We start from the raw sequence: 24916 nt of genomic DNA on the forward strand, positions 1-24916 counted from the left end.
GTGTTGTAACATATCGTATACGGTACCTGCATCTAGGCAATGTAGGCTAATAGCTCACTTAGAAAGTATATAGGTTAAGAAAAGACGAGAGGATAAGTTAAGGAAATTAGGGAATTTTACAACAAAATCAGTATTTTTCCAACACCCAAGAGTCTCCCTAGTATAGATATCAATTTGAAATAACCATTTTGCCAAAATCACTTGATTTAAATTTGTGGAATCCTTTAGTAGTTTATCTATCCAGTCGGACACCATCTATAAAGTCACACATTAAGTAGGTTTGTCGATGAATATAAGTGAATCATCTAAGCAAATTTTTAAGGTCATACTGTGGTAATACGGTTAAACCTTAAAGGAAAAAATAATATAAGGTCATACTGTGGTAATACGGTTAAACCTTGAAGAAAAAAAATATATATATATTTATATGATTGCTCATACAAAAAATTTGCATCATCAAGCTAATTGCGAGTTGAAAAAGATGAATAAAGACGCTAACCGGTTTTCTTACCATGTGTGTGACATAGATAAAGGGTCTTAATGTGACTGTCTAGAATGAAAAAGGATGAAACAAAAGAGAAGACTTAGATTTTAGTACAACGGCATGATCCAAATTCGATATGTATAAGAGGGAGAACTTTGTGTGTCGTTGAAATACCCTTCTTCATTGTGTAAAGAACCTAACTAATTAATCTTAGCCGATTTGAATTTCTGACCACGTATGAGTACTTGTGATGTTATTTTTCTCTAAGTCTGTGTGTGTGAGTTGCTTCGCATTTCAAATGTTTTCTATATGCAAGCTAAATTGCTTGAGGACAAGCAATGGTTCAAGTTTAGGGGAGTTTGATACACCTAAAAATATGCTATTTATTTAGTTAAATTAATATAATATTTCAATTATTTTTATTTCAAATTCGAAGTTTTATTATATAAATAGTTACTTATTCCTCGTATTTTAATTAAACAGATAAAAAGTGAACGAGTTGAAGAAAGGAGCGAAAACGGACCAAAAAGGAGCAAAAATGGGACGAAAAGGCCACACACGTCCAGCACAAAGGCCACACATGTGCAGCCCAAGAAAAACAGCACACGTGTCCCACTTAAAGACATGTGGCGCCCGCCACAAAGGCATGTGCCGACCGGCACAAGGGCACATATGCCGCCCGCCATAGCACAACATGTGCTGCCCGCCAGATCAATCAAACGGTCACGCGCTAATTTTATAAAGTCCCACATCGGCCAGTTTTGTTCTTTTTCCTCCTTGTATTTTAGTATAAATAGGCTTGGAGAATTGAGAACTAGGCTTAGTACCACAAGGTTTTCTTCTCTAAAGTTGAGAGTTTAGTATTATTTTATTCTCCGTTGAGAATTTAATAAGTTTTTTTTTATTTCCTACCATTACGCTGTCGGAATCCGTACTCGAGATTTCTTTTATAATTTCAGGTTCTTATTTTATTTTATGGTCTTATTTATTTCTTGTCTTTATTTTATTGCTTTTATTTTATGCTTTTATTTTTATTATGTCTTTTTATTTATTTGCTTATTTTATTTTTATGTATTTAGTTTTAGTTATGTCTAGCTAAATTTAGCGTTGCTAGGATGTGTAGTTAGTAGCTAATAGGGATTCGGTAGTTAATTCGTGCTTAATAGTTTTCAACCACCAGTTTTAAATAAATACGTTTTCAAATAATTCGTCACGAGAGTGAGGATTGTTTTAAAGGCAATAAACCAACATTGACGAGAGTTGAGGTTTAGGGTCGGATAGTTAAAACTGATCGTTAGTTCTAAAGTCCGCGAGAGCTATTTAGGATTGATGAGTTTTATATTGGTTTTCAAAGGTACTTATATAGGTAAGTGAGCGCGTGAGAGCTGAGCATTTATTTTATCTAAGTATAACGCTAGTCAAGATTTGCGAGAGCTGAGATTAGTGTTTAAATCAAATATAATTCTTGAAAACTGACAACGGTTTTATTTTCTTAAGCAGTTTTTAATTAAACGTTGATTATAATTCGTCACGAGAGTGAAAATTAATTAAAGTAAAAATCAATAGAGCGAGAGCGTGAGATTTCTACTATATAGTAAAAACTGAACATTAACTCTGATTCGCAACGAGAGTTGGGATTAGAGTTAATTAAATTATATTGTTTTTCAAAGAGTATTTTATTAGCGGGTGCGAGGACGAGAGTTAAACACCACCTTTATAATTTATAATACTAGTCAAGATTTGCGAGAGCTGAGATTGGTATTTTTAAATCAATATAGTTTCGAAAATTTAATCAGTTTGTCTAGCGCGAATTAAGTATTGAACCCTCTGAAGCAACTAATAGCACGTCCTAGCAATATTTTATTTACATATAAAAAATCTAAAAAATATTTATTTCTCTTATTTTAATTATTCAATTAATCAAAACCCTTTAAATCATTAGCCTTAGATTTACAAAGCAACACTAGAATACGGTAGGTCGATCATTGGTCCTTTGGGTTCGATATCTTTTAAAACTACACGACACGACTGTATACTTGCAGTTACGTTGTCGTCCGATCAAGTTTTTGGCGCCGTTGCCGGGGACCTATTTAGTCGATATCGTAACTCCAGTGTTACACCGTAGAGACTAAGGCAATTTTATTTTATTTTTATTTTACCCTTATTAGTTCGTTTGTTGCATGTCAAGCACTCGCTCTAGAGTCGAAAGATTGGTGCAACTAGTTAGCGAACCCGAACGTCTTTTAAGACGTAGAAATTTAGAAAATCAATTAGAGATTCCTCTTCCCGATTTAGTTATGGCTAAAGCCCCACAAGAACGACCACTAAGGTCCTACGTTATTCCTTCGCAAGAAGAACCGCATAATAGCATCGCTGCCCCCGCTATTGAAGCAAATAACTTTGAGCTTAAACCTTCATTGTTGTCATCCGTACAACAAAACCAATTCTCCGGAAACCCCACGGACGACCCCAATTTACATTTGTCCATATTCTTGCAATACGCAGATACCGTGAAGGCAAATGGTGTCAGTCCCGAAGCTATAAGACTTCGTTTATTCCCTTTCTCGTTAAGAGATAGAGCCAGAGCTTGGCTCCAGTCCCTACCATCTAACTCAGTTACCTCATGGGATGAGTTAAAGAAAGTCTTTTTAGCCAGATATTTCCCACCCAGCAAAACTGCTATGTTAAGATCGCAAATTAATGGATTTAAGCAAAAAGACAACGAGTCTCTTTTCAAAGCATGGGAAAGATACAAAGACATGATTAGGCTATGCCCATATCATGGACTCGAAAATTGGCTAATTATCCACACCTTTTACAATGGTCTCTTGTATAATACAAGAATGACAATAGACGCCGCAGCTGGTGGCGCACTTATGGATAAACCATACAACCAAGCCTATCAGCTTATCGAGAGCATGGCTCAGAACCATTATCAGTGGGGAAACGAGAGAACAACAGTAGAGAAACTTCAAACGAAAGATGGAATGTACGAAATCAGCAACATAGACCACATCAACGCCAAGTTAGATGCCTTAACTCAAAAGATAGAGAGTCTAACCAACGCACCCAAAGCCATCGTGGCTGCAACAATACAAAATTGTGAGTTGTGCGGAGCTCAAGGTCATACTATCGCTGAATGTCGACTTCTAACCGAAGCTCCCACCGACCAAGTGAATTACACTCAAGGGAACTCTTACAACCAAAACCAGAGAAATCACCCGTACTTTTCGTACAATAGCAACAACGCTTTATATGCACCTGGCCAAGCACCTACTCCTTCGCCACCAGGATTCCAAAAACCTGCTCAAAATGCTCCTATGAAGTCAAACCTTGAATTGATGATGGAGAACTTCATTGCCGTACAAACTCAAACTAACAAGGAAGTCCTAAATCAAAACATACACACTAGTGAGCAAATTAAGCAATTAACAAGCAGGCTAGATGTCTTGACCACTCACAATAAGATGTTAGAGACACAAATTGCACAAGTGGCTCAACAACAAGCATCTACCTCTGCTCCTGCAGGCATATTTCCTGGCCAGCCTCAGCCAAACCCTAGGGGACATGTGAATGCTATTATATTACAAAGTGGGACACAATACGATGGACCAGCTGATCCTAAAACTAAAAATCCTGCCATGCAACCCAATTCCGATAAGACAACCGAGAAGGAGAGTGAACCAAAAGAAAAGGAGGATAGTGGAGAGGAAACCAAAGAGAAAGAGAAACCTTATGTTCCTCCCCCACCATATAAACCACCCATCCCGTATCCTCAAAGATTAGTACAATCCAAAAACGTAGGGCAGTTTAAGAAATTTGTAGAGCTTCTACAAAAACTAAACATCACAATACCTTTTACGGAAGCTATCACACAAATGCCCTCGTACTCTAAGTTTCTTAAAGATATCTTAACTAATAAAAAAAAGATCGAGGAAGAAGAAACTATTATGCTTACTGCCGAGTGTAGCTCCATACTTCAAAATAATATGCCTCCTAAGCTAAAAGACCCAGGAAGTTTTTTCATACCATGTGTCATTGGAAAATATGTCATAGATAGAGCACTATGCGATTTAGGAGCCAGTATAAGCTTAATGCCTATGCCCATATATGAAAAACTTAAGTTAGGAGAATTGAGACCAACTAAAATGTCAATACAATTCGCTGACCGTTCTGTCAAATACCCCCTAGGTATACTAGAAAACGTGCCAGTACGTATAGGTCAATTCTTTATCCCAACTGATTTTATAGTCATGGACATTAAGGAAGATTCCAATACACCCATAATCTTAGGAAGGCCATTCTTAGCAACCGTCGGTGCCATAATAGATGTGAAAAAAGGAAAGCTCACCTTTGAAGTAGGTGAAGAAAAAGTTGAATTTATCTTAACACAATTCATGAACGCATCGGCCATTGAAGATAGTTGCTATATGTTAGACGTCGTCAAAGAATGTAGAAAAGAGATGGAGAAAGATAAAACCAAAAATTCTGAAATTCTAAAAACTCCCATCCCTCCGACTCATAAAAATGGTAATGACGACCTAGCTAATTGTTTAAAGAAAAGCTCTTGCTATAGATTCGACATAGCTGAAACAAATGTCGATAACACACCCTTTAAACGAGTACCTCCCGACATACTAAAAGCCCACCCAAAAAGTAATATCTTCCAAAATAAAACATCTTTGTTTGCCTCCAAGAAAAAGAAAGGAAAAAGGAAAACACCTATGAGATGGTTTGACATGTTCAAATGGAAACCTAAGGATGTTGGGCATAATTTTAAGAACGTGAGTTTGGAAGAGGCACCATACTAATCTAAAGGGTTAATAAGTCGAGCTAACCGACGTTAAACAAAGCGCTGCATGGGAGGCAACCCATGAGTTTTCTTTAATTCTTGTTTAATTTTTGCTTTCTTTTATTTTTGATATTTTTTTATGACTATCTCTGATGATCCTGTGACTAATAGAGCTCCCACGCACAATTCTCCAAATGGTGCTGCTGGTGGGGGCGCAAGCATTGTTCCACCTGCACACACTACACATTTTTCTAACACTTTTGCAGGTAGTTCCTCCTCATCAAGGCAAAGCACCATCGATGATGTACTCCATGAGATACGCGCCCAAAATGAATTAAATCAAGAGCGCGATGGATTATTTTATGCCATGCACCAACAACAAGAGGAGATGATGGAACAAATGACATTCATGCAAGCCCAGCAAAACCAAATCCTTCAAAACCAACACGAGTTGCAGGGCTATTATCATAGATGGGAGAGCTCAGAAGAGCACCGTCAACAATAGCTCGACAATGTCATACAAGAGCTAGGCGGTTTGAGGCTTCAGTTCAACAATTTCCAAAATTATCAACAGCCTCCCCCATGATCTACCACAGGTTTTACGCTCCAATTCTACTCTTGAGTCGCAACAGTGAGGACACTGTTAGATTTAAGTTTAGGGGAGTATTCTACTATCTTTATTTATTTTTAGTTTTTAGTTATTTGAATTTTTATTAGTTTATTTTTCCTTTCGCATAATAAAAAAATTGAATTTATAGTATATTCTTTGGTTTTCTAAATTTTTCTTTTTCTTGAGCCAAATTAAAAAAAATTTCCAAAGACTTAGGCTAATAGCTCACTTAGAAAGTATATAGGTTAAGAAAAGACGAGAGGCTAAGTTAAGGAAATTAGGGAATTTTACAACAAAATCGGTATTTTTCCAACACCCAGAAGTCTCCCTAGTATAGATATCAATTTGAATAACCATTTTGCCAAAATCTCTTGATTTAAATTTGTGGAATCCTTTAGTAGTTTATCTATCCAGTCGGACACCATCTATAAAGTCACACATTAAGTAGGTTTGTCAATGAATATAAGCGAATCATCTAAGCAAATTTTTAAGGTCATACTGTGGTAATACGGTTAAACCTTAAAGGAAAAAATAATATAAGGTCATACTGTGGTAATACGGTTAAACCTTGAAAAAAAAATATATATATTTATATGATTGCTCATACAAAAAATTTGCATCATCAAGCTAATTGCGAGTTGAAAAAGATGAATAAAGACGCTAACCAGTTTTCTTACCATGTGTGTGACATAGATAAAGGGTCTTAATGTGACTGTCTAGAATGAAAAAAGATGAAACAAAGGAGAAGACTTAGATTTTAGTACAACGGCATGATCCAAATTCGATATGTATAAGAGGGAGAACTTTGTGTGTCGTTGAAATACCCTTCTTCATTGTGTAAAGAACCTAACTAATTAATCTTAGCCGATTTGAATTTCTGACCACGTATGAGTACTTGTGATGTTATTTTTCTCTAAGTCTGTGTGTGTGAGTTGCTTCGCATTTCAAATGTTTTCTATATGCAAGCTAAATTGCTTGAGGACAAGCAATGGTTCAAGTTTAGGGGAGTTTGATACACCTAAAAATATGCTATTTATTTAGTTAAATTAATATAATATTTCAATTATTTTTATTTCAAATTCGAAGTTTTATTATATAAATAGTTACTTATTCCTCGTATTTTAATTAAACAGATAAAAAGTGAACGAGTTGAAGAAAGAAGCGAAAACGGACCAAAAAGGAGCAAAAATGGGACGAAAAGGCCACACACATGCAGCACAAAGGCCACACATGTGCAGCCCAAGGAAAACAGCACATGTGTCCCACTTAAAGACATGTGGCGCCCGCCACAAAGGCATGTGCCGACCGGCACAAGGGCACATATGCCGCCCGCCATAGCACAACATGTGCTGCCCGCCAGATCAATCAAACGGTCACGCGCTAATTTTATAAAGTCCCACATCGGCCAGTTTTGTTCTTTTTCCTCCTTGTATTTTATTTTAGTATAAATAGGCTAGTTCTCTTCACCTAAAAATATAACACTTGACTTAGAGAATTGAGAACTAGGCTTAGTACCACAAGGTTTTCTTCTCTAAAGTTGAGAGTTTAGTATTATTTTATTCTCCGTTGAGAATTTAATAAGTTTTTTTATTTCCTACCGTTACGCTGTCGGAATCCGTACTCGAGATTTCTTTTATAATTTCAGGTTCTTATTTTATGGTCTTATTTATTTCTTGTCTTTATTTTATTGCTTTTATTTTATGCTTTTAATTTTTGTTTTTATTATGTCTTTTTATTTATTTGCTTATTTTATTTTTATGTCTTTAGTTTTAGTTATGTCTAGCTAAATTTAGCGTTGCTAGTATGTGTAGTTAGTAGCTAATAGGGGTTCGGTAGTTAATTCGTGCTTAATAGTTTTCAACCACCAGTTTTGAATAAATACGTTTTCAAATAATTCGTCACGAGAGTGAGGATTATTTTAAAGGCAATAAACCAACATTGACGAGAGTTGAGGTTTAGGGTCGGATAGTTAAAACTGATCGTTAGTTCTAATGTCCGCGAGAGCTATTTAGGATTGATGAGTTTTATATTGATTTTCAAAGGTACTTATATAGGTAAGTGAGCGCGTGAGAGATGAGCATTTATTTTATCTAAGTATAACGCTAGTCAAGATTTGCGAGAGCTGAGATTAGTGTTTTTAAATCAAATATAATTCTTGAAAACTGACAACGGTTTTATTTTCTTAAGCAGTTTTTAATTAAACGTTGATTATAATTCGTCACGAGAGTGAAAATTAATTAAAGTAAAAATCAATAGAGCGAGAGCGTGAGATTTCTACTAGATAGTAAAAACTGAACATTAACTCTGATTCGCAACGAGAGTTGGGATTAGAGTTAATTAAATTATATTGTTTTTCAAAGAGTATTTTATTAGCGGGTGCGAGGACGAGAGTTAAACACCACCTTTATAATTTATAATACTAGTCAAGATTTGCGAGAGCTGAGATTGGTATTTTTAAATCAATATAGTTTCGAAAATTTAATCAGTTTGTCTAGCGCGAATTAAGTATTGAACCCTCTGAAGCAACTAATAGCACGTCCTAGCAATATTTTATTTACATATAAAAAATCTAAAAAATATTTATTTCTCTTATTTTAATTATTCAATTAATCAAAACCCTTTAAATCATTAGCCTTAGATTTACAAAGCAACACTAGAATACGGTATGTCGATCATTGGTCCTTTGGGTTCGATATCTTTTAAAACTACACGGCACGACTGTATACTTGCAGTCACGTTGTCGTCCGATCACGTATCGTATCGGGAATTTTGAAAAATTTCCCGTATCGGCGTTGTATCGGTATTGTGTCACGTATCAGGGCTTCATAGTCTGCTCTAAAGGGACTGGACTAGAAAACTATACTTGTACCCTGTTTGATTAAGAAACTGGTTATGAGATTGAATAAAATAGGTAGCAAGGAACATGACAAAAACAAGAATTTTTGTCCCTTACGGGACCACAAAACAATTTTTTGTCCTCAATACAACTATAAAAAATATGGAAATACTCATTTTATATTTGAATATTAAAAATATTATCACCCTATTTCTCTCCGATACAATTTTGCCATGTCTTGTACTACCTTGTTCTCTCATGTACTATTTTATGTGGTATTTGCTGTTTTGTGAATCAAACGCACTCTATAAGTAATATTTGAATTTATAGCTTTTTACATTTATTCCACCTGAGGTGGATAAGTGGGATGACCGGGTTTTGAACCCCAACCCCCTGCATATAAAATACAATGTCCTTGACAACTGACTTAAATTCACGGGAGAAATTTATTCCATTTTATCCTTATTATTTTTATTTTATTATTTTTTCAAAATATATAACTACCCACATAGTATTTTTCTTAAATAATCAGGGCGTTGATCTTATAATTGATTTAAGAAAAAGGAAGTAACACAAGTGGTATTCCAAGTATAAGATCAACCCAAATCATTAGCCTGGCACAAGAATGCTAAGAATTTAAAGAACAAGGACTTGGCTAAGCACCTCATTTATGGATTAACTGCATTGACTTGAAAATCTCAGTTACATATAAGATTGAGATAGTTCAAATATTTGAATTTTAAATTAGACATAACAGGAACTTGACTAAGATTAAATCAGATATTTTAATCTTGTCCATGCTTTTTGAACTTTTAAAATAAATCAAAATCTAGAAAACAAACAAAAGTCTAAATATTTCGATAAGCCAGTAGCATTTTTTTCGATAATTATAATTTTAAGAAAGAAAAAGGTCCACCCTAGCATCATCGCAAGATCATTTTTTCGACATCAGAATATACTTGCAAACCGCAAACTCCAAGGGCAAGCTTCACCATTATCCACCCAAGCCACCAGATAGCCACTCTTTGCCCAAAGACTGCTCAAGAGCAAAAACAATAGCTAAGAACTTAGATTCATTTGAATCCTTAACTCCAACTGATACCGCAAATCTGCTATTACATTTCCACACTCATTCCTCAAAAGTCAAAACAGCTCTAATGCCGGCTTCACCCGGTTGACAAGTGAGTAACATAAGATTAAAATATTTGTAATCAAATACAACTTCTGCTTTATATTATATGCTTGTTTGGACTTCAATTGGTATGACTATGAAGGCTCTACCCAACCTTCATTTTAGTAAGTGTGGCAATAACTGTATATTCTCATAAAGTCATAATAATCAAGGATTAGGTGCATTTGAAAAGCCATGACATGTATTTACAAAAATACAAATAAAAAATTGGGTGGTTCTATGATGTGTGCAGCATTTTTATACATGGAACTTATCAGTGTATAGCAGTTCAAATATGTAGATTGATGTAAGATTTGCATTGGCTTAAGCCCTTAGGGTCATCTAAGGGACTTGGTTTTCTTTCTTCTTTTTTTGGGATAAATGTCAATATTAGTATATAGGATGGTCTGTAATCCTAAATGAAAACATGGTGAGAAACATTGCATTAACAAAATATTCAATGTATTGTTATTTAAAAAGGTAATTTTTATCATTATTTTTAAGTGGAAGATGTGTTGCTAGACTAGCAGAAACAAACATATATAGCTTCTGATTATTTACAAGTAATAAGCAATGGAAAACTGCATACCAGCCTGGCAGTATTTTGTAACAAACCCTCTTCCTCCTTGGAAAGAACCTTATTGGATCAAGAAGACAGCAAAACTGTTGAATCTTGTTCTACATCGGTAACAGAAACTACATAAAATCTTCGCTTGGAACAATGATGTTTAACCAAAGGAAAAGTATCTAGAAATCAGAATAATACCAATCAATATAGGCCTTCCTTAGGATAGATAAGAAGCAGCAACCAAATATGTGACAAAATCAAACACTATGTAAGGAAGGATGGACTATGCCATAATGCTAACTCCAAAGCGTTTAAATCATGGCAGTCCACAACTACAGTGGCAGACTTAATACAGAGCTTTAGTAGCTCTTGAGTCTTGACATTACACAACTAGGCTTAACTACACATTTGGTCCCTTACGTTTATTTTAGGTTTCAATTTGGTCCCTTACGTTTAAAAAGTATCAATTTGGTCCCTTACGTAGTTCTCTAAGTGTTGGTTAACTATCAACAAAGTATAAAAAAAATTATCTCATTTCATTATGTACACATAGACCACATTATCTCTTCGTTGTGATGAACGGATACCTATACCACATTATCTCTTCGTTGTGGTGAACGGATACCTATACCACATTATCTCTTCGTTGTGGTGAACGGATATACCACATTATCTCTTCGTTGTGGCGAACGGCTATACCACATTATCTCTTCGTTGTGGCGAATGGATACATATACCACATTATCTCTTCGTTGTGGCGAACGGATACCTATACCACATTATCTCTTCGTTGTGGGGAACGGATATACCACATTATCTCTTCGTTGTGGCGAACGGCTATACCACATTATCTCTTCGTTGTGGCGAACGGCTATATCTTTGTATTCCAAATAAAGAATCAAAATATCACTTTAAAACAATTTGAACAAAACCACTAATTTTATCCTTTAAATATCCAAACAGAACTAAGTGAACTAATGTAAAATGGAGGGAAAATATAGTCTCTGAGCATCATTAGTCAGTTATTGCTTACTAGTAGCTAACTATGACTTCATATATACTTGTCATTCTCTATTAATTTCAAAATAATACCAATAGTTCCAAAACAGTCCCAAAACTATTCACATATCAAATGACATGAAATTTCAACTAGATTATAATTAACTCATAACAATTTATGAATCTAACATTTCCACAAATGCAATTTCTCATATCTATTATTCAAAAACTCTATTTTCTATCAAAACTAAACTTAATAAGAACTCGCCTTAGTTATGTGAGGATGACTTATTATGGAAAAACTTAATGATAAGGATGACCATGGAGTTCTTTGAGCTTTGTGGGTTTTAAAACCCTCTTTTCTTTTACAAATTCAGATCTTGAAGCTTTAGTCTCTAGTTTCCTTCTAGTGAATCTACTAGCTAGTGAGATACTCAGATAAAACTTGCTCTTCAATAACAAATTACATGCAATGATGATTATAAGAGGAAATTTGATGAAATAGAAAGTATGGAGAGTTTATGAGTTCGGTGGTACAGAAGAAGGGTGAAGGAAAATGAATAAAATCTCTACTCTTCATTTTGGTTCCCAATTAAAACCCCTAATTTAATCTTTACCCCACAGCTTCTTCTATCTTTTCCATTGAATCTTCTAATTACCCATTGAAACACAAACTACCACTTGATTTTTGCATGCAAGACTCTTACAATCGGAATGGAGAAGAAAATGCATTTTTGTGATGAAGAAGGATCGGTCGGTCGGTGTACCCCGAGAGGAATAGGAAGCAAATTCTATTCATTTATTTATTTATTTTATTTTTTCAAAAGGTTCTCACGTGATGCTTCTGGAGGAAACATGTTTATTTTTTATTTAATTTTCTCTCATACAATACAATAAATTAAAATATGCCCACAAATATAAAATTAAAATTACCTTTGTTAATTTAATTAAATTAATTAATCAAATAAAATTAGAGGGTATTACATAGTAAATATATATTATAAAGTGCAAAGTACTCAAAGTTTAAAATCATAAAACAACCAAGTCTCAAATCTTAAATATAAAACAAAATATTAAACCCTAGATGCTAAATTAGATCACTAATGTCTCAAATCTTCAATATAAAACAAAATATTAAAGCCTAGATGCTAAATTAGATCACTAATGCGCCGTCTACTTGTATCATCTCCTATAATGTCAAGATTGAAATCTTCATTAATCTTATCATCATCACCACCACTACCACTACCACCACCATCATCATCATCATCACTTGCACTATCTAAAGTCTAAACAGAGAGCATAAAATAAACAGAACAAAATGCGACGTGAAAACCAACACGCCAACGTGAAAACGCAAAACGCGATAAGCAAGAAATAGAGTAAGGAAACTGGAAGCAAGAATAATGGAAACTAGAGCAGCAACTATCAAATATCTATGACCTATAATATTTATAACCTGACTCCATATACATATCAGTTGGCCAAAATGTAAAGATAAGAAGCAGCAACCAAATATGTGACAAAATCAAACGCTACATAAGGATGGACTATGCCATAATGGTAACTGCAAAGTGATATAAATCATTCCAGTCCACAACCACAGTTGCAGACTTAATACAGAACTTTAGTAGCTCTTGTGTCTTGACATTACACAACTATCATAATTACGAGTTACAACTGCATTTGTCCACAATTATTTTCCATTTCGGTATTTGCAAAGTAAACACAGTTGCAACTGCTATTCGAAACCATTTTGAATCCAGTATAGCTGAAAATTTCAACTTTTATTACAGTTCTGAACAGCATTTGTGCAAGTAGGAAATTCAACAAGTTAACTAAACTATCTTAGCTCCAATCAAGTTCTGAACAAGTATCCATATCAAATAAGGAACAAAATACAAATTAAGGCTAAAATACCTGAAAATTTGTTCATATCATGCCAGTTTCTTCCGTGGTTTGTGCAAGATTCAGTTTTTCTTCATAGAGCTTTAATAGATACGAAGACTCCTCCTTAAAACGATTTATATACATGTCAAGGAAAATCTTCTCCGTGACTACAAATGGAGAAGTTAAACTTGCTTCTTTATTTAGCAAACCTTTCTTCAAAAGATATTGCACAACCGAGGCTCTTGGTATGATCGTTTTTTCCAGACTGGCCCCAAAAACCCTTGGCGTTTTGGCAATGGCAAGAGCATCCCAACCCAACTGATTGACCCAATAGCTCATCACTAAATTAATTTTATCAATGGATGTTAACATACAATGAGGTTGCTTTCTAAATGCTTTAAGAGCATCTTCATTAGACCAACCCCATTTCTTAAAAACATCAACTTTTTCTTTCCACAACGTTTTGGTTATTGATGTTTTGGCGATCAATGCTATTGTGAAAATTGACCGCGAAGGATCAAACCCCAAATCCTTCAATTCCTCCACCAACTCATGCAAGTCCGTCCTGTAGAATAACTTAATCCAGGTCCGAAGCGATCTTGCAATATTTGAGTCAGTTACTCCACTCTCAGTAAGCACTTTGATGTTATCTACCACATAACTTGTTCCAAAGATAGTTGGATTGTACTTCAACAAAGCAATAGTGTCCTTGTCTGATTGCAAAAATCTATAAACCAATTCATAGGCTGGGACTATACGATTCTCGAGGCTTGCAGACAGGACAGCAGGGTTCTTACTGACAATGTTAACATTGTCAGATGTAGAAGCACCTTTGGAGAGTAAAAATTGAAACTTTGGCAACACCCTTTTGGAGGGGTTGCAGGAAAGTAGCCATGGTGATTTTGCAATGATATGACGTAATTGGGTGTCTGAGAAACCATGGTTTCTAAAGAAATTGAGAACTGAATCAGGTTTTTGAGCAGTCTTGAAACGAACATTGTAAGTGGAGCAAAGTTTGGGAGCAGATTTTGGAGAAAACCCAAAATTGTTGATGAGGTAGGAAACTGCAAATGAGGTTGAATCGGAAGTGTTGGTGCAGAAATGAAGAGAAAACAAAAGAGGGTTAGGGTTTGGGGATAGTAATGTTAATCCGTTGAGATAATAGATTAGGGTTTTGTGGCAAAATGAATTGAACTTGAACATGATGATGAATTGTGGTGAAAATTGAAGTGGAAAATTTTGAAGAAAAGAGTTGAAATTTGAAAGAGTGAAAGAGAAGAAGATGAATAGTGATGTGTTGTTACCATCAAATTTGAAAGAATGAAAGGGAAAAAGATGAATACTTCATCATGGTTCAGCTCAGGTGCTTTCACGGCTGTTGTTCAGCATGAGATTTGGTTTCACACTTATGGCATATTGGCAGGCTTTGTATAAGGAAACTTTGTTTTTTCAATTTTATTGAAAAATTAATGTATATGGTAAATAAGTAATTATTCAATAAATCTACAAAAAGAATTTTTGTTTACATGGTTAAATAACTTTTTTTCTCGGTGCCGAATTCCTCTAAGTTGAAGATTCACTCCTCAACCAAGTGACGTCTTGGGAGATGGTTAAATAAATTTCTGATTTTTATAAATATTTCAAATTTTGTTTTTAGTTTAAATAAGTTTTTGGTCTCTATAAATATTTCGAATTTTGTTTTTAGTTCCTATAAAATTTTCTAGAAACTTTTGGTCTCTCAACTAGTATTTTCTATCACAATTTTGTGTTCCTACTTTTAATCAAACTCTTGTGTAATTTCACATTTTTTAATAATTTTTCGTATTTTATAATATTATAAAAACATCTCACATAAAATATTTAGAATTTTTTTACCATAAGATTAATTATTTATGAATTTTATGTGCAAAAAATTAAAATATTCTTATTTTATTCATCTCTTAAAAAAAATTAAATTTTTGCAAGAGAGGTTCATATAATGTACTAAACATGACTGCGGAAAAAATTTTAAAATGTAAAATGATATGCAGGAGTTGAATAAAAAGTAGGGACAATAAATCATGATAAAAAATACTTTAGGGACCAAAAGTTGCTAGAAAAATTTTATAGAGACTAAACATAAAATTTGAGATATTTATAATGACAAAAAACATATTACTTTTTTGGTTAATTACCAAAAACATATTTAACCCTCGTTTATATATGAGTATTAAGGAAGTAATGTTCTATTTAACTACTCACATAGAAATATAATTTAGTAAAGAAAAAAAATTAACTTATATTTTGACAAAAAAAAAATTAACTTTTGAAAGCACAACATATTCAAGTTATTCTGTCAAAGAAAAAAAAAAGAAACATATTGAAGAAATTCTAAGATAAATCTATAGTTAATACTGTGAATTTACAATTTATAGGCAACTTTTTTAAAATCAAATTTTTGGTCTCTATTTTCATATTTATTGTAATTTTGGTCTTAAATTTTAGCTCATGCACTTTGGCATAAAAAATGTGAATTCTAATTTCAAGAGATATTTTCATTAAATTCAATGCTAGGACGATAAATCACTTTATGGATAAAAAAAAATTACTAACTTTAGTTAGAAAAACATCGGTTGGGATCAAATTTACACCAATATAAAAATAGAGGTGAAAGATTGAATTAAAAAAGGGGACATTTTTCACGGATTTAATAAAATAGAAGAATCATAAGTGAAACTAAACAAATAATATAATTCACACTTCCCATTTTAAATGACTTATTTGTAATAATTAAAGAGAAATAACATTGTCCCGTGTAGCTCAAATCGTAGCTACCAGGAACATTATTGGAGTGACCGGTGTTCGAACCCCAAATTTCACATTTCTCCACATTTAAATGTGTAAAACTCTAGTCACTAGGCTACTTAACAAAAAAAAAAGAAATAACGATTATTTGTACCAAAAAAGAAGAAGAGAAATATCGTTACTTTTATTTATTTTTCCTTAAAAAGTATTGATGACTTATTTGAGTCATGAAATTAGTAATGATTAGAGAGTATTATTGTAAAATATTGCATTGAAAGTCGAATAGGTCAAATATTTTGGAACAAATTTCTCTTCTATTTGAGTCATTTATTTTGGGATGGATGAAGTAGTATCATACTAATATAAAAAAAAAATTAAAAATGTTTATGAGAATCGTCGCCTCTCCTCATCTTCCTTCTAGCCACGTCTCCAATTGGTAGGGACATCAAATTATATATACAGAGTCTGAATTCGAACCCCGAACACTCTACTTGTTTACCGCAAACATCACAATTCACAAGCCTACCATTATTAGCATCCATGATCTATCTATCAATTCATTCTAACACTGTACAGACCAAACAATGCAATGTATCATTTCATTTTTTGAAAACTGGTTGTACCTTTAAAGAAGACAAATGGTACAAAATTAAATGACTTCACACACAAGTAATTCGAATATTACGATGAAAAGATGTGATACATAAAACATAAACATTAGTCTTGCAATTAAAAGCGCATCTAGCGACAAAATCTGAGAGGGCTGGTCATTGATGGTTTTTGGAGGTAAGAATGCACTTTTTCTAGTTTGACACATGATAGCTACAGCCACGACACGATCTTTGTGAAAGCCTCGGATTCACTTTGAAAATTTAGGAAGTTGTCACTTCAGGCAACCAACCATTTACATCAATACATCAACCTGGGACCATACAGCAATTTTTGTAAATTGTTAACTCTACCAGGGACTATAAGATCATAGTAAAAACTCCAAGCTGTTCATTAAAACATGAATATATCCAATTGCTAATAGATTTGATTCACTTCTAAACGATAAGTTAAGTTACTTCAACTACAATGTATATTTGCACATGCTTATGTAGCAGTATAAGCTCCACAATATTACTATAGAACTTATCATTCAACTTCAAATAAAGTTATGAAAGTAGATGATGATGCTGATACTTTTTCTGTAGAATGTCAATTGAACAGAAACGTCAATCCGTAAAACGAATACATCACTCCTCTTCACATACAGTCAGTCAAAATTTGATCTAAAACAGAAGTGAAATCTGCCAAACAGTCTCTCAATGGGAATTTTTCCATTTCCATTTTTTATAGAAGAAAAATATATTGCAAACTATATCTAAGAGGTGGATAAGATATTCGTCTAAAATGGGAAAATTAAATAAAACAATGAGCCTTAGTGGCTCAAGAAGACCGCAAAAATGTTGAATCTCAATGTACATCAGTAATAGAAAATACATTAAATATTCCCTTGGAATAATGATGTTTAGAGAACCGGAGGAAAAGTATATAGAAATCAGAAATATTACTTACCAATACATAAGTCATCCTCAGGAATTGTGTGAACCTGCAATAACGAGTTTACATTGTTGGTTGGAAACGTAGCAATTGAATCAAATGAAACATATCAACTATTGTTTTCTTTAATAAGTTATTAGAGAAATTTTGTTGTTGAATGAATGATGTAGTCATATCAACTAAACTACAGAACATGGACAAAATACCAAGGGGCATTCATCAAAATAATACTTATGAACTATGTGACTATGTCATAATGCTAATTGCTATGCTGTTAATCCCAGATAGTGGCGTGTAGCCCCGAACCCCAAAATGCTATAGCGGTATAGCGGATAGCAGGATGACCGCTGTTGTGAAGACTAAAAAACAATGTACAAAGTAAACATAAACTCCAACAAGAAACATAGATACTAAAAATAGTAAAATACACCTTTATTGTGAAGACTAAGAAACAATGACAAAATCAAGTTCTAACTTCTAGGTAAACAAAATGACAAGCCATTAAAATCCAGTTCTAAAATTGTGCTAATGTTACGAGTTATTACGATACTGCTAGTTTGTGTTGCCACGTGGTATTATTGCGATATGTGGTGAACATAGAACACTACTTCCCTGTTTTTATTTTTATGATGAAATATATATACAGTAATAAAAAAGGGATATTTTGGTCATTAAAATTTTAATAGCTTCCAATTCGGTTGCTCACACTTTAGCTAGGGCGGCCAATTCTTGGACTAGTTTCCATAGATTTGAGATTATTCCTTCATGTATTGAACTTTTGATAATTAATGAAATGCAGTAAGTTTGTTTGGTTAAAAAAAAATTTTAATAGCTTCCATTCCATCCCATACACATACACCCCAAATTGGAAGGGAAGAAAATAAGAAAAAGGATGGAATGAGATGGAATAGATTCCATTGTGTTCCATTCCATTCCATTCAATTTTAAAATATCCAAACAATGGAATCTCATTCCATACCACTCTATTCCATTCCATTCCATTCCGTTGTTTTCCATCAATCCAAACATAGCCTAAAGGAAATCCAAAGCATGCTTTGCATCTTCGTCTGCCTCATTTTCACTTCACCATATCAATATTCTCTTGTTCATCACTTGATTCAAACTATTGTTCTTCCACCTCCAACTCCTCATCTCATCTCCATTAGGCACAACTTTAGTGAGTCTAGAATTCCATAGCGGTATAGCAGAAAGTGGGATTTCCGCAATTTGCATCTGCTACAACCGCCATTACTTGGCGCCACAAGGAGAGATGGCGTTGTGCCGAATCCTACCACGCTATGCTATTTTGTTATAGTGCTCTATTGACAACATAGGACAATTGCATAGTGTTTTGAATAATTGTAGTTGATAATCATAATTACAACCTTAATATTAAGTTTGGGAGCTCTTAACAATTATACCGTGACCATTATGACAACTGACAACTGCATCAGTGAACAATTATTTGCATTTTTGGCATTTGGGAAATTACTACCATAGCTACTGGAACCTAAAATTAGTTCGAACTCTGCAACCTAATCTGGTATAGCTTAACTTATGCAATACATTATTGGACTATACAAACATGGATGAAGAAATGACACAATAAAAAAAAAAAATATTCCATGCCCATAAATGCAAGAAAATTTCAACTTTTACCTGTATTACTACGAAACTATCAGGCATTACTTTCAGAATGATATACATCATGATTTTGAAAAAAAATATCAATCAAAACCAACATTTGATTAAGTATTCAAATCGAACAAGATATAAGATACAAATTAAGGCTAAAATACCTGAAAAGTTGTTCATGACATAGTATCAGTTTCGTCCCTGGCATGTGCAAGATTCAGTTTTTCTTCATAAAGCTTTAATAGATAAGATGACTGCACCTTATAACGGTTTATATACCTTTCAAGGAACAACTTATCGCTGACTACAAATGGAGTAGTTAAGCTTGCTTTCTTATTCAGTAAACCTTTTTTCAGAATATATTGCAGAACTGCGGCCCTTGGTATGATCCTTCTCTCTAGACAGGACCCAAAAACCCTTGGTAGTTTGACAATGGCCCTAGCATCCCAACCTAACTGATTGACCCAAAAGCTCATCACTGAATTAATTTTATCAATGGATGTTAACATAATATGAGGCTGCTTTTTAAATGCTTCTAAAACATCTGCATCAGACCAACCCCATTTCTTAATGGCATCAACTTTCTCTTCCCATCTGGTTTTGGTTATTTTTCTTTTGGCAATCAGTGCTTCAGAAAAAAATGATTGTGAAAGATTAAACCCCAAACCCTTCAATTCCTCCACCTCCATCAAAATGTCACTTCTGCATAGTATGCTGCTTTGTCTCCGAATCACTCTTGTAATGTTTAAATCGGTCACTCCATTCTCAATCATCACTCTAATGTTATGTGGCGCAAAATGGTGAGTAAGTAAAGTTGGATTGCCAAATGCACAAGCAATAACGTCCTTGTCAGATTTCAAGAATTTATACAACAACTCATAGGTTGGGACTATATGATTCTCCAAGCTTGGAGACAAGACCATAGGGTACTTACTGACAAGGTTAACAATGTCAGAGTTAGAAGCACCTTTGGAGAGGAAAAATTCAAACTTTGGCAAAACCCTTTTGGAGGGATTGCAGGAAAGTAGCCATGGTGATTTTGCAATGATATTACGTAATTGGGTGTCTGAGAAACCATGGTTTCTAAAGAAATTGAGAACTGAATCAGGTTTTTGAGCAGTTTTGAAACGAACATTGTAAGTGGAGCAAAGTTTGGGAGCAGATTTTGGGGAAAACCCAAAATTGTTGATGAGATAGGAAGCAGCAAATGAGGTTGAATCGGAAGTGTTGGTGCAGAAATGAAGAGAAAACAAAAGAGGGTTAGGGTGTGGGGATTGTAATGTTAATTCCTTAAGATAATAGATTAGGGTTTTGTGGCGCCATGAATTGAATTTGAACATTATGATGAATTATTGATGGGGTGAAAATTGAACGAAAATGAGCGTTGTTATTTTGAAGTGGAAACTTTTGAAGAAAAGGGTTCAAATTTAAAAGAGTGAAAGTGATGAAGATGAATAGTGTTGTGTTGTTACCTTCAATCTATTCTTCTCGGAGGATGACGGTGGAATGGTGACTTCATGGTTCAGCTCAGGTGGTTTCACGGCGGGTCATACTAGCATGAGATTTGGTTTCACATCACACAATGGCATTATTATACTCCAATAAAACTAGAACATCGACTCGTGCGGTATACCGGTCTAATTAGTTGTAAGATATATAATGATTAAATAAGATATGATAATTCCAATAATGTAAGGTATTTAAAAAAAGTTGAGTAACATTAAACGATAGTTCAACAATAATTTTGGATAAATATTCATACAAAGAAAATTATGTTATATTACGGAAGACTTCCTTATAGACCACATTCAAATTCTTAGTCGTATCTTCACCGTTGTCATCGATGATCAATATTTTTAGTCTTTTTCAAGAAGTAACTCTTGAAATTGCAACATACAACTGACCATGTCAAAACACTGACGACGAAAGATATATCCCAACATGCTTTAAAGATTGTCCCCGACCCTTATTAATAGTCTTCGCAAAAGAAATCATTATAGGAAATTGTATTCGTTGAAATTTAAAAGGAATTCTCACGTTAGATGGTGTCAGAGAAAATCTAGGTATGAAAACCTGATCACTAATATTACTTCCTGAAATAATTTTTCCTTCAAGAGCACGTTTTCCCAATCTCGTAATAATAAGTCTTGTTCCATTGCATAATCCTAATTTTTTATTCAAATTCCTTAATAGCATAACTGGAACTCCAACTTTAAGCCTCAACTTGAGATTTGGAAGTCCCCGACGTAGAAATCGTGTTCAAAAATTCGGGAGTATGAACATCATCCACTGTTTGACCGTCTACATTTTGTGTGAGTGGAGTATCATAACTCAAATATGTTTTTTCTTCACCAGGAATTAAATCCAACATATAAGCATTTATTGTGTCGACTATTGAATTTTTAGGAGCTAGTATAGCTCTATTTTGGAAATACGTTATATCGTTCATGTTTTGTAAAAATTGGGGATAAGTGCTTTCAACGATAGAAGCAAGAGGATCACCTGAATTTGGAATCAATAGATCTGATGGAATGTCAAGTTCTAAATCATCGTCGTTGTCATCTCCAATTTCTCCATCGCCAACACCCAAAACCCATTCAGAAAACAATATTCTTTGTTCAACGTCTGCACTCGAAGCACCACCGAGAAGCCTCATGTTTTTACTAAATGTTAAAACTTCACAAAAATTCCATAGAACCGAAGAATTAATAGTAGCATGAACAACTTCTGGCTTTGTACCTTTGGGTATTACTGGTAAAATTTGTCTAAAATCTCCACCAAAAACAACAACTTTTCCACCAGACTTGAGAATGTGTTTATTTTTTCATCAACAGACTTGAGAATATCTTTTAAAGTTTGATCAACGGTTTCGAAACAGTATTTGTGCATCATTGGTGCTTAATCCTATATAACGAGCTTTGATTTTTGTATTAATAGCGTCAAAGGTTTTTTAGGAACTATGGTACATGTTGAAAACTCGTCAACATTTAAAGGAATACAAAACCTTGAATTTGCTATTCTACCGTCAGGTATAAGCAATGCAGCGATCCCACTTGAGGCAACTGTTAAAACTATCTCACATTTTGAGCGTAATGCGGCTGACATGGCCCTCCAGATAAATATCTTCCCTGTATCGCCATAACCATAAATAAAAAACACACCAGGTTTGTTTTCGTTAACTCTTATCATAATTGTGTCATATACTTTACGTTGCTCTGAAGTCATAGTTGACATCAATCTAACATGTTCCTCAGCTAATGATTGTCTGTTATAATTCAATTTGTCGTGTATTAAACTATTTTGTATATCAGGAACTAACAGGGGCGGAGCCCCTCATGGGCTGGACAGGGCCATGGCCCGCCCCAACATTTTTAATTTTTTTTTCATATACATGTGTTCTAGCGGCGGTGTTAAACCCCCGCTATATAGTACGTGTAATTTGTTTTCCTCCAGTTTTGAGGGGGTTTCTATCTCCATTTTTGGACAACCCAAAATTATTTAACAGTTTGCAGGGGTTATAAACCCCCTCTATTTGGAATTGTTAGATAATTTATATATGTTTTAAAAAATGTGTAATTTATTTTGTAATAAAGTTCTTAAATTTTTATTTAAAATAGAGTTTTAGTGTATAAAAATTCATGTTTGATCAATCTTTTGTTAATTTTTTTTTTAAAGAGATTCATATAATACTATAAACATAAATACAAGAATTAATTAAAAAGAATCAATTTTACACATGAATTGACATAATACAATAATAAAAGATAGTACCTTGAGTGCAAGGAATACAATAATAAAAGATGAGAGACATTAGACATAACTGTTAAATTAAAAAAAAATATGAAAGCTACTACTTGTATACTCCTATTAATGTTCTCTCTTTGTATTCGACTCGTAAGTGAATTAGGATTCCAATAGTATAATGCTTTGAAAATCACATGAACATTATTGTATCTCATATTTTTAGAGAGAGTAACCATTGTGCAGATAGATTGGCTAATGTTGGTCTTAATTTAGATAGGCTCACATTGTGGAATGATATCCTTTTTGTTATTAAAGATAGCTTTGAATCTAACAAGCTTGGTAAACCTTTCTATAGGGTTGTACTTAGTTAGGGAGGTTTTGGTCTAGTCCCCCTCTTTTTTTTTGTATCTCTATCCTCATCTATCTATCTATATATATATATATATATATATATATATATATATATCTTTTGAGGCAGTAGCACTTTGCTACTCCTCTTTTATAAAAAAGAAAAAAAAAATAGTATAATGCTAGTGCTAGAACAATGTTGCAACACGCCTTACTATACCACTATCCTCATTGCAAATTGCAAAAATGCGAGCAGCTACAGACTCAGGTCAATACTCCATTGTATAGGACAACATCAACTCCTCAAGGCATGTTGCCTGTCAGCTATCTCACACATGCAAGTCATCTTCTCCATCATGATAAAAAATAGGGCATAGCAACGAACAATCCTTATGCCGCTGTGACAAACGAGATCTCGTTAGGAGACATCTCTACAAAAACACCAAAGTAAATGACCGGTCTAATTGGAAGCCTAAGTAAGACCTTTACTTTTTAGGGATGATGATTAACTTAGAGTTTAACTATTAATTACTAGGTCTATTTAAGGAGGTTGTGGATCTTTCCTCTATCGTGCTGGTAGCCTCTAGCTCCAGACTACTGCACTAGGCCATTAATACCAAGTTTAGGGTCTAAAGCAGTTTGAGCATTTAACTTTGAATCAAATAAATTTTTGTTTCAAAACTGATCTAAATCGAACCACAAATATCCCTAAAAACACTATAATATTCAAACAAATTTGCATTTATATTAGAATATTAATTGGGAAAGGAAAACCATAAAAACAAACAAACAAATCCAAAAGCCAAATATAGAGGAACTAAGTTAAAATGGAAGTTGATATTCTTCACCATGACAAAAAACCTAAAATCCTCCGAAGAATAACAGATCAATATAACTCTCTATCAATTTTTTCTTAAAGAAATGTCAAACTATGTAGTCATTGTAAGCGATACCATTGGCCTATAATTCGGGTTCATTTATGCAATAAAAAAACAGAAAACAAAATGATTCAAGAAAACAAAATATGAGGAAACTCAGTAACAATGAATCAATATAATAAAATTGAAGAAAAAATTGAGATTTTTAATCAATAATAGCAAAATATGAAGAAACTGAGTAACAATGAATCAAGATAACAAATTTGAAAAAAAAAGAAGAGATTTTTCTAATCATTAATAGTAAAATATGAAAAAACAAAGTAACAATGAATCAAGATAACAAATTTGAAGAAAAAATTGAGATTTTTTTAATCACTAATAGCAAAATATGTAACAATGCATGAAGACAACAAATTTGAAGAAAAAATTGAGGTTTTTCTAATCACTAATAGCAAAATATTAAGAAACTGAGTAACAACAAATCAATATAACAAATTTGATAATTTTATATAGGGTTTTTCTAACTTGTGCAACATTGTATATATAAATATAACAACTTTTGATTGAAAACAACAATTTTTTATTAAAAGTTTTCTATCACTTTGTTCAGTTTACTTCTTCAGCTGGTGGAT

General features: G+C 33.6%; 3 protein-coding genes across 6 annotated transcripts; 1 reads left to right on the forward strand and 2 right to left on the reverse strand.

The window, feature by feature from the left end:
- The first annotated feature begins 2664 nt into the window (after window positions 1-2664).
- LOC123886610 lies at window positions 2665-5295 on the forward strand. Its single transcript, XM_045935915.1, has one exon. It carries the CDS (start codon window positions 2665-2667, stop codon window positions 5293-5295), a length of 2631 nt encoding a protein of 876 aa, XP_045791871.1.
- A 3312-nt stretch (window positions 5296-8607) lies between these two features.
- Window positions 8608-14763, reverse strand: LOC123883766. Of its 4 annotated transcripts, none has more exons than XR_006800446.1 (3): window positions 13381-14763; window positions 10483-10640; window positions 8608-9758 (listed from the first exon to the last, which is right to left on the reverse strand). XR_006800446.1 is itself a non-coding variant. In XM_045932657.1 (2 exons), the coding sequence occupies exon 1, from the start codon at window positions 14551-14553 to the stop codon at window positions 13393-13395; it is 1161 nt and encodes a 386-aa protein (XP_045788613.1). In that variant the 5' UTR covers window positions 14554-14763; the 3' UTR covers window positions 12484-13231; window positions 13381-13392. The 4 variants fall into 4 exon arrangements, 1 of the variants encoding a protein (XP_045788613.1); XR_006800445.1 differs by having other exon boundaries at window positions 8608-9831; XR_006800444.1 differs by having other exon boundaries at window positions 8608-10034.
- A 1865-nt stretch (window positions 14764-16628) lies between these two features.
- LOC123883769 lies at window positions 16629-20901 on the reverse strand. Its single transcript, XM_045932662.1, has 3 exons — window positions 19479-20901; window positions 17695-17728; window positions 16629-17056 (listed from the first exon to the last, which is right to left on the reverse strand). The coding sequence occupies exon 1, from the start codon at window positions 20652-20654 to the stop codon at window positions 19491-19493; it is 1164 nt and encodes a 387-aa protein (XP_045788618.1). The 5' UTR covers window positions 20655-20901; the 3' UTR covers window positions 16629-17056; window positions 17695-17728; window positions 19479-19490.
- Window positions 20902-24916: the final 4015 nt, after the last annotated feature.

The sequence above is a fragment of the Trifolium pratense genome, linkage group LG5 (assembly GCF_020283565.1).
Source record: "Trifolium pratense cultivar HEN17-A07 linkage group LG5, ARS_RC_1.1, whole genome shotgun sequence".
NCBI classification, from domain to species: domain Eukaryota; kingdom Viridiplantae; phylum Streptophyta; class Magnoliopsida; order Fabales; family Fabaceae; genus Trifolium; species Trifolium pratense.

Excerpts from the sequence above, each read along its gene's own strand:
- LOC123883769 (XM_045932662.1), bottom strand. The coding sequence starts at position 20,654 with ATGTTCAAATTCAATTCATGGCGCCACAAAACCCTAATCTATTATCTT.
- LOC123886610 (XM_045935915.1), top strand. The coding sequence starts at position 2,665 with ATGTCAAGCACTCGCTCTAGAGTCGAAAGATTGGTGCAACTAGTTAGC.
- LOC123883766 (XM_045932657.1), bottom strand. The coding sequence starts at position 14,553 with ATGTTCAAGTTCAATTCATTTTGCCACAAAACCCTAATCTATTATCTC.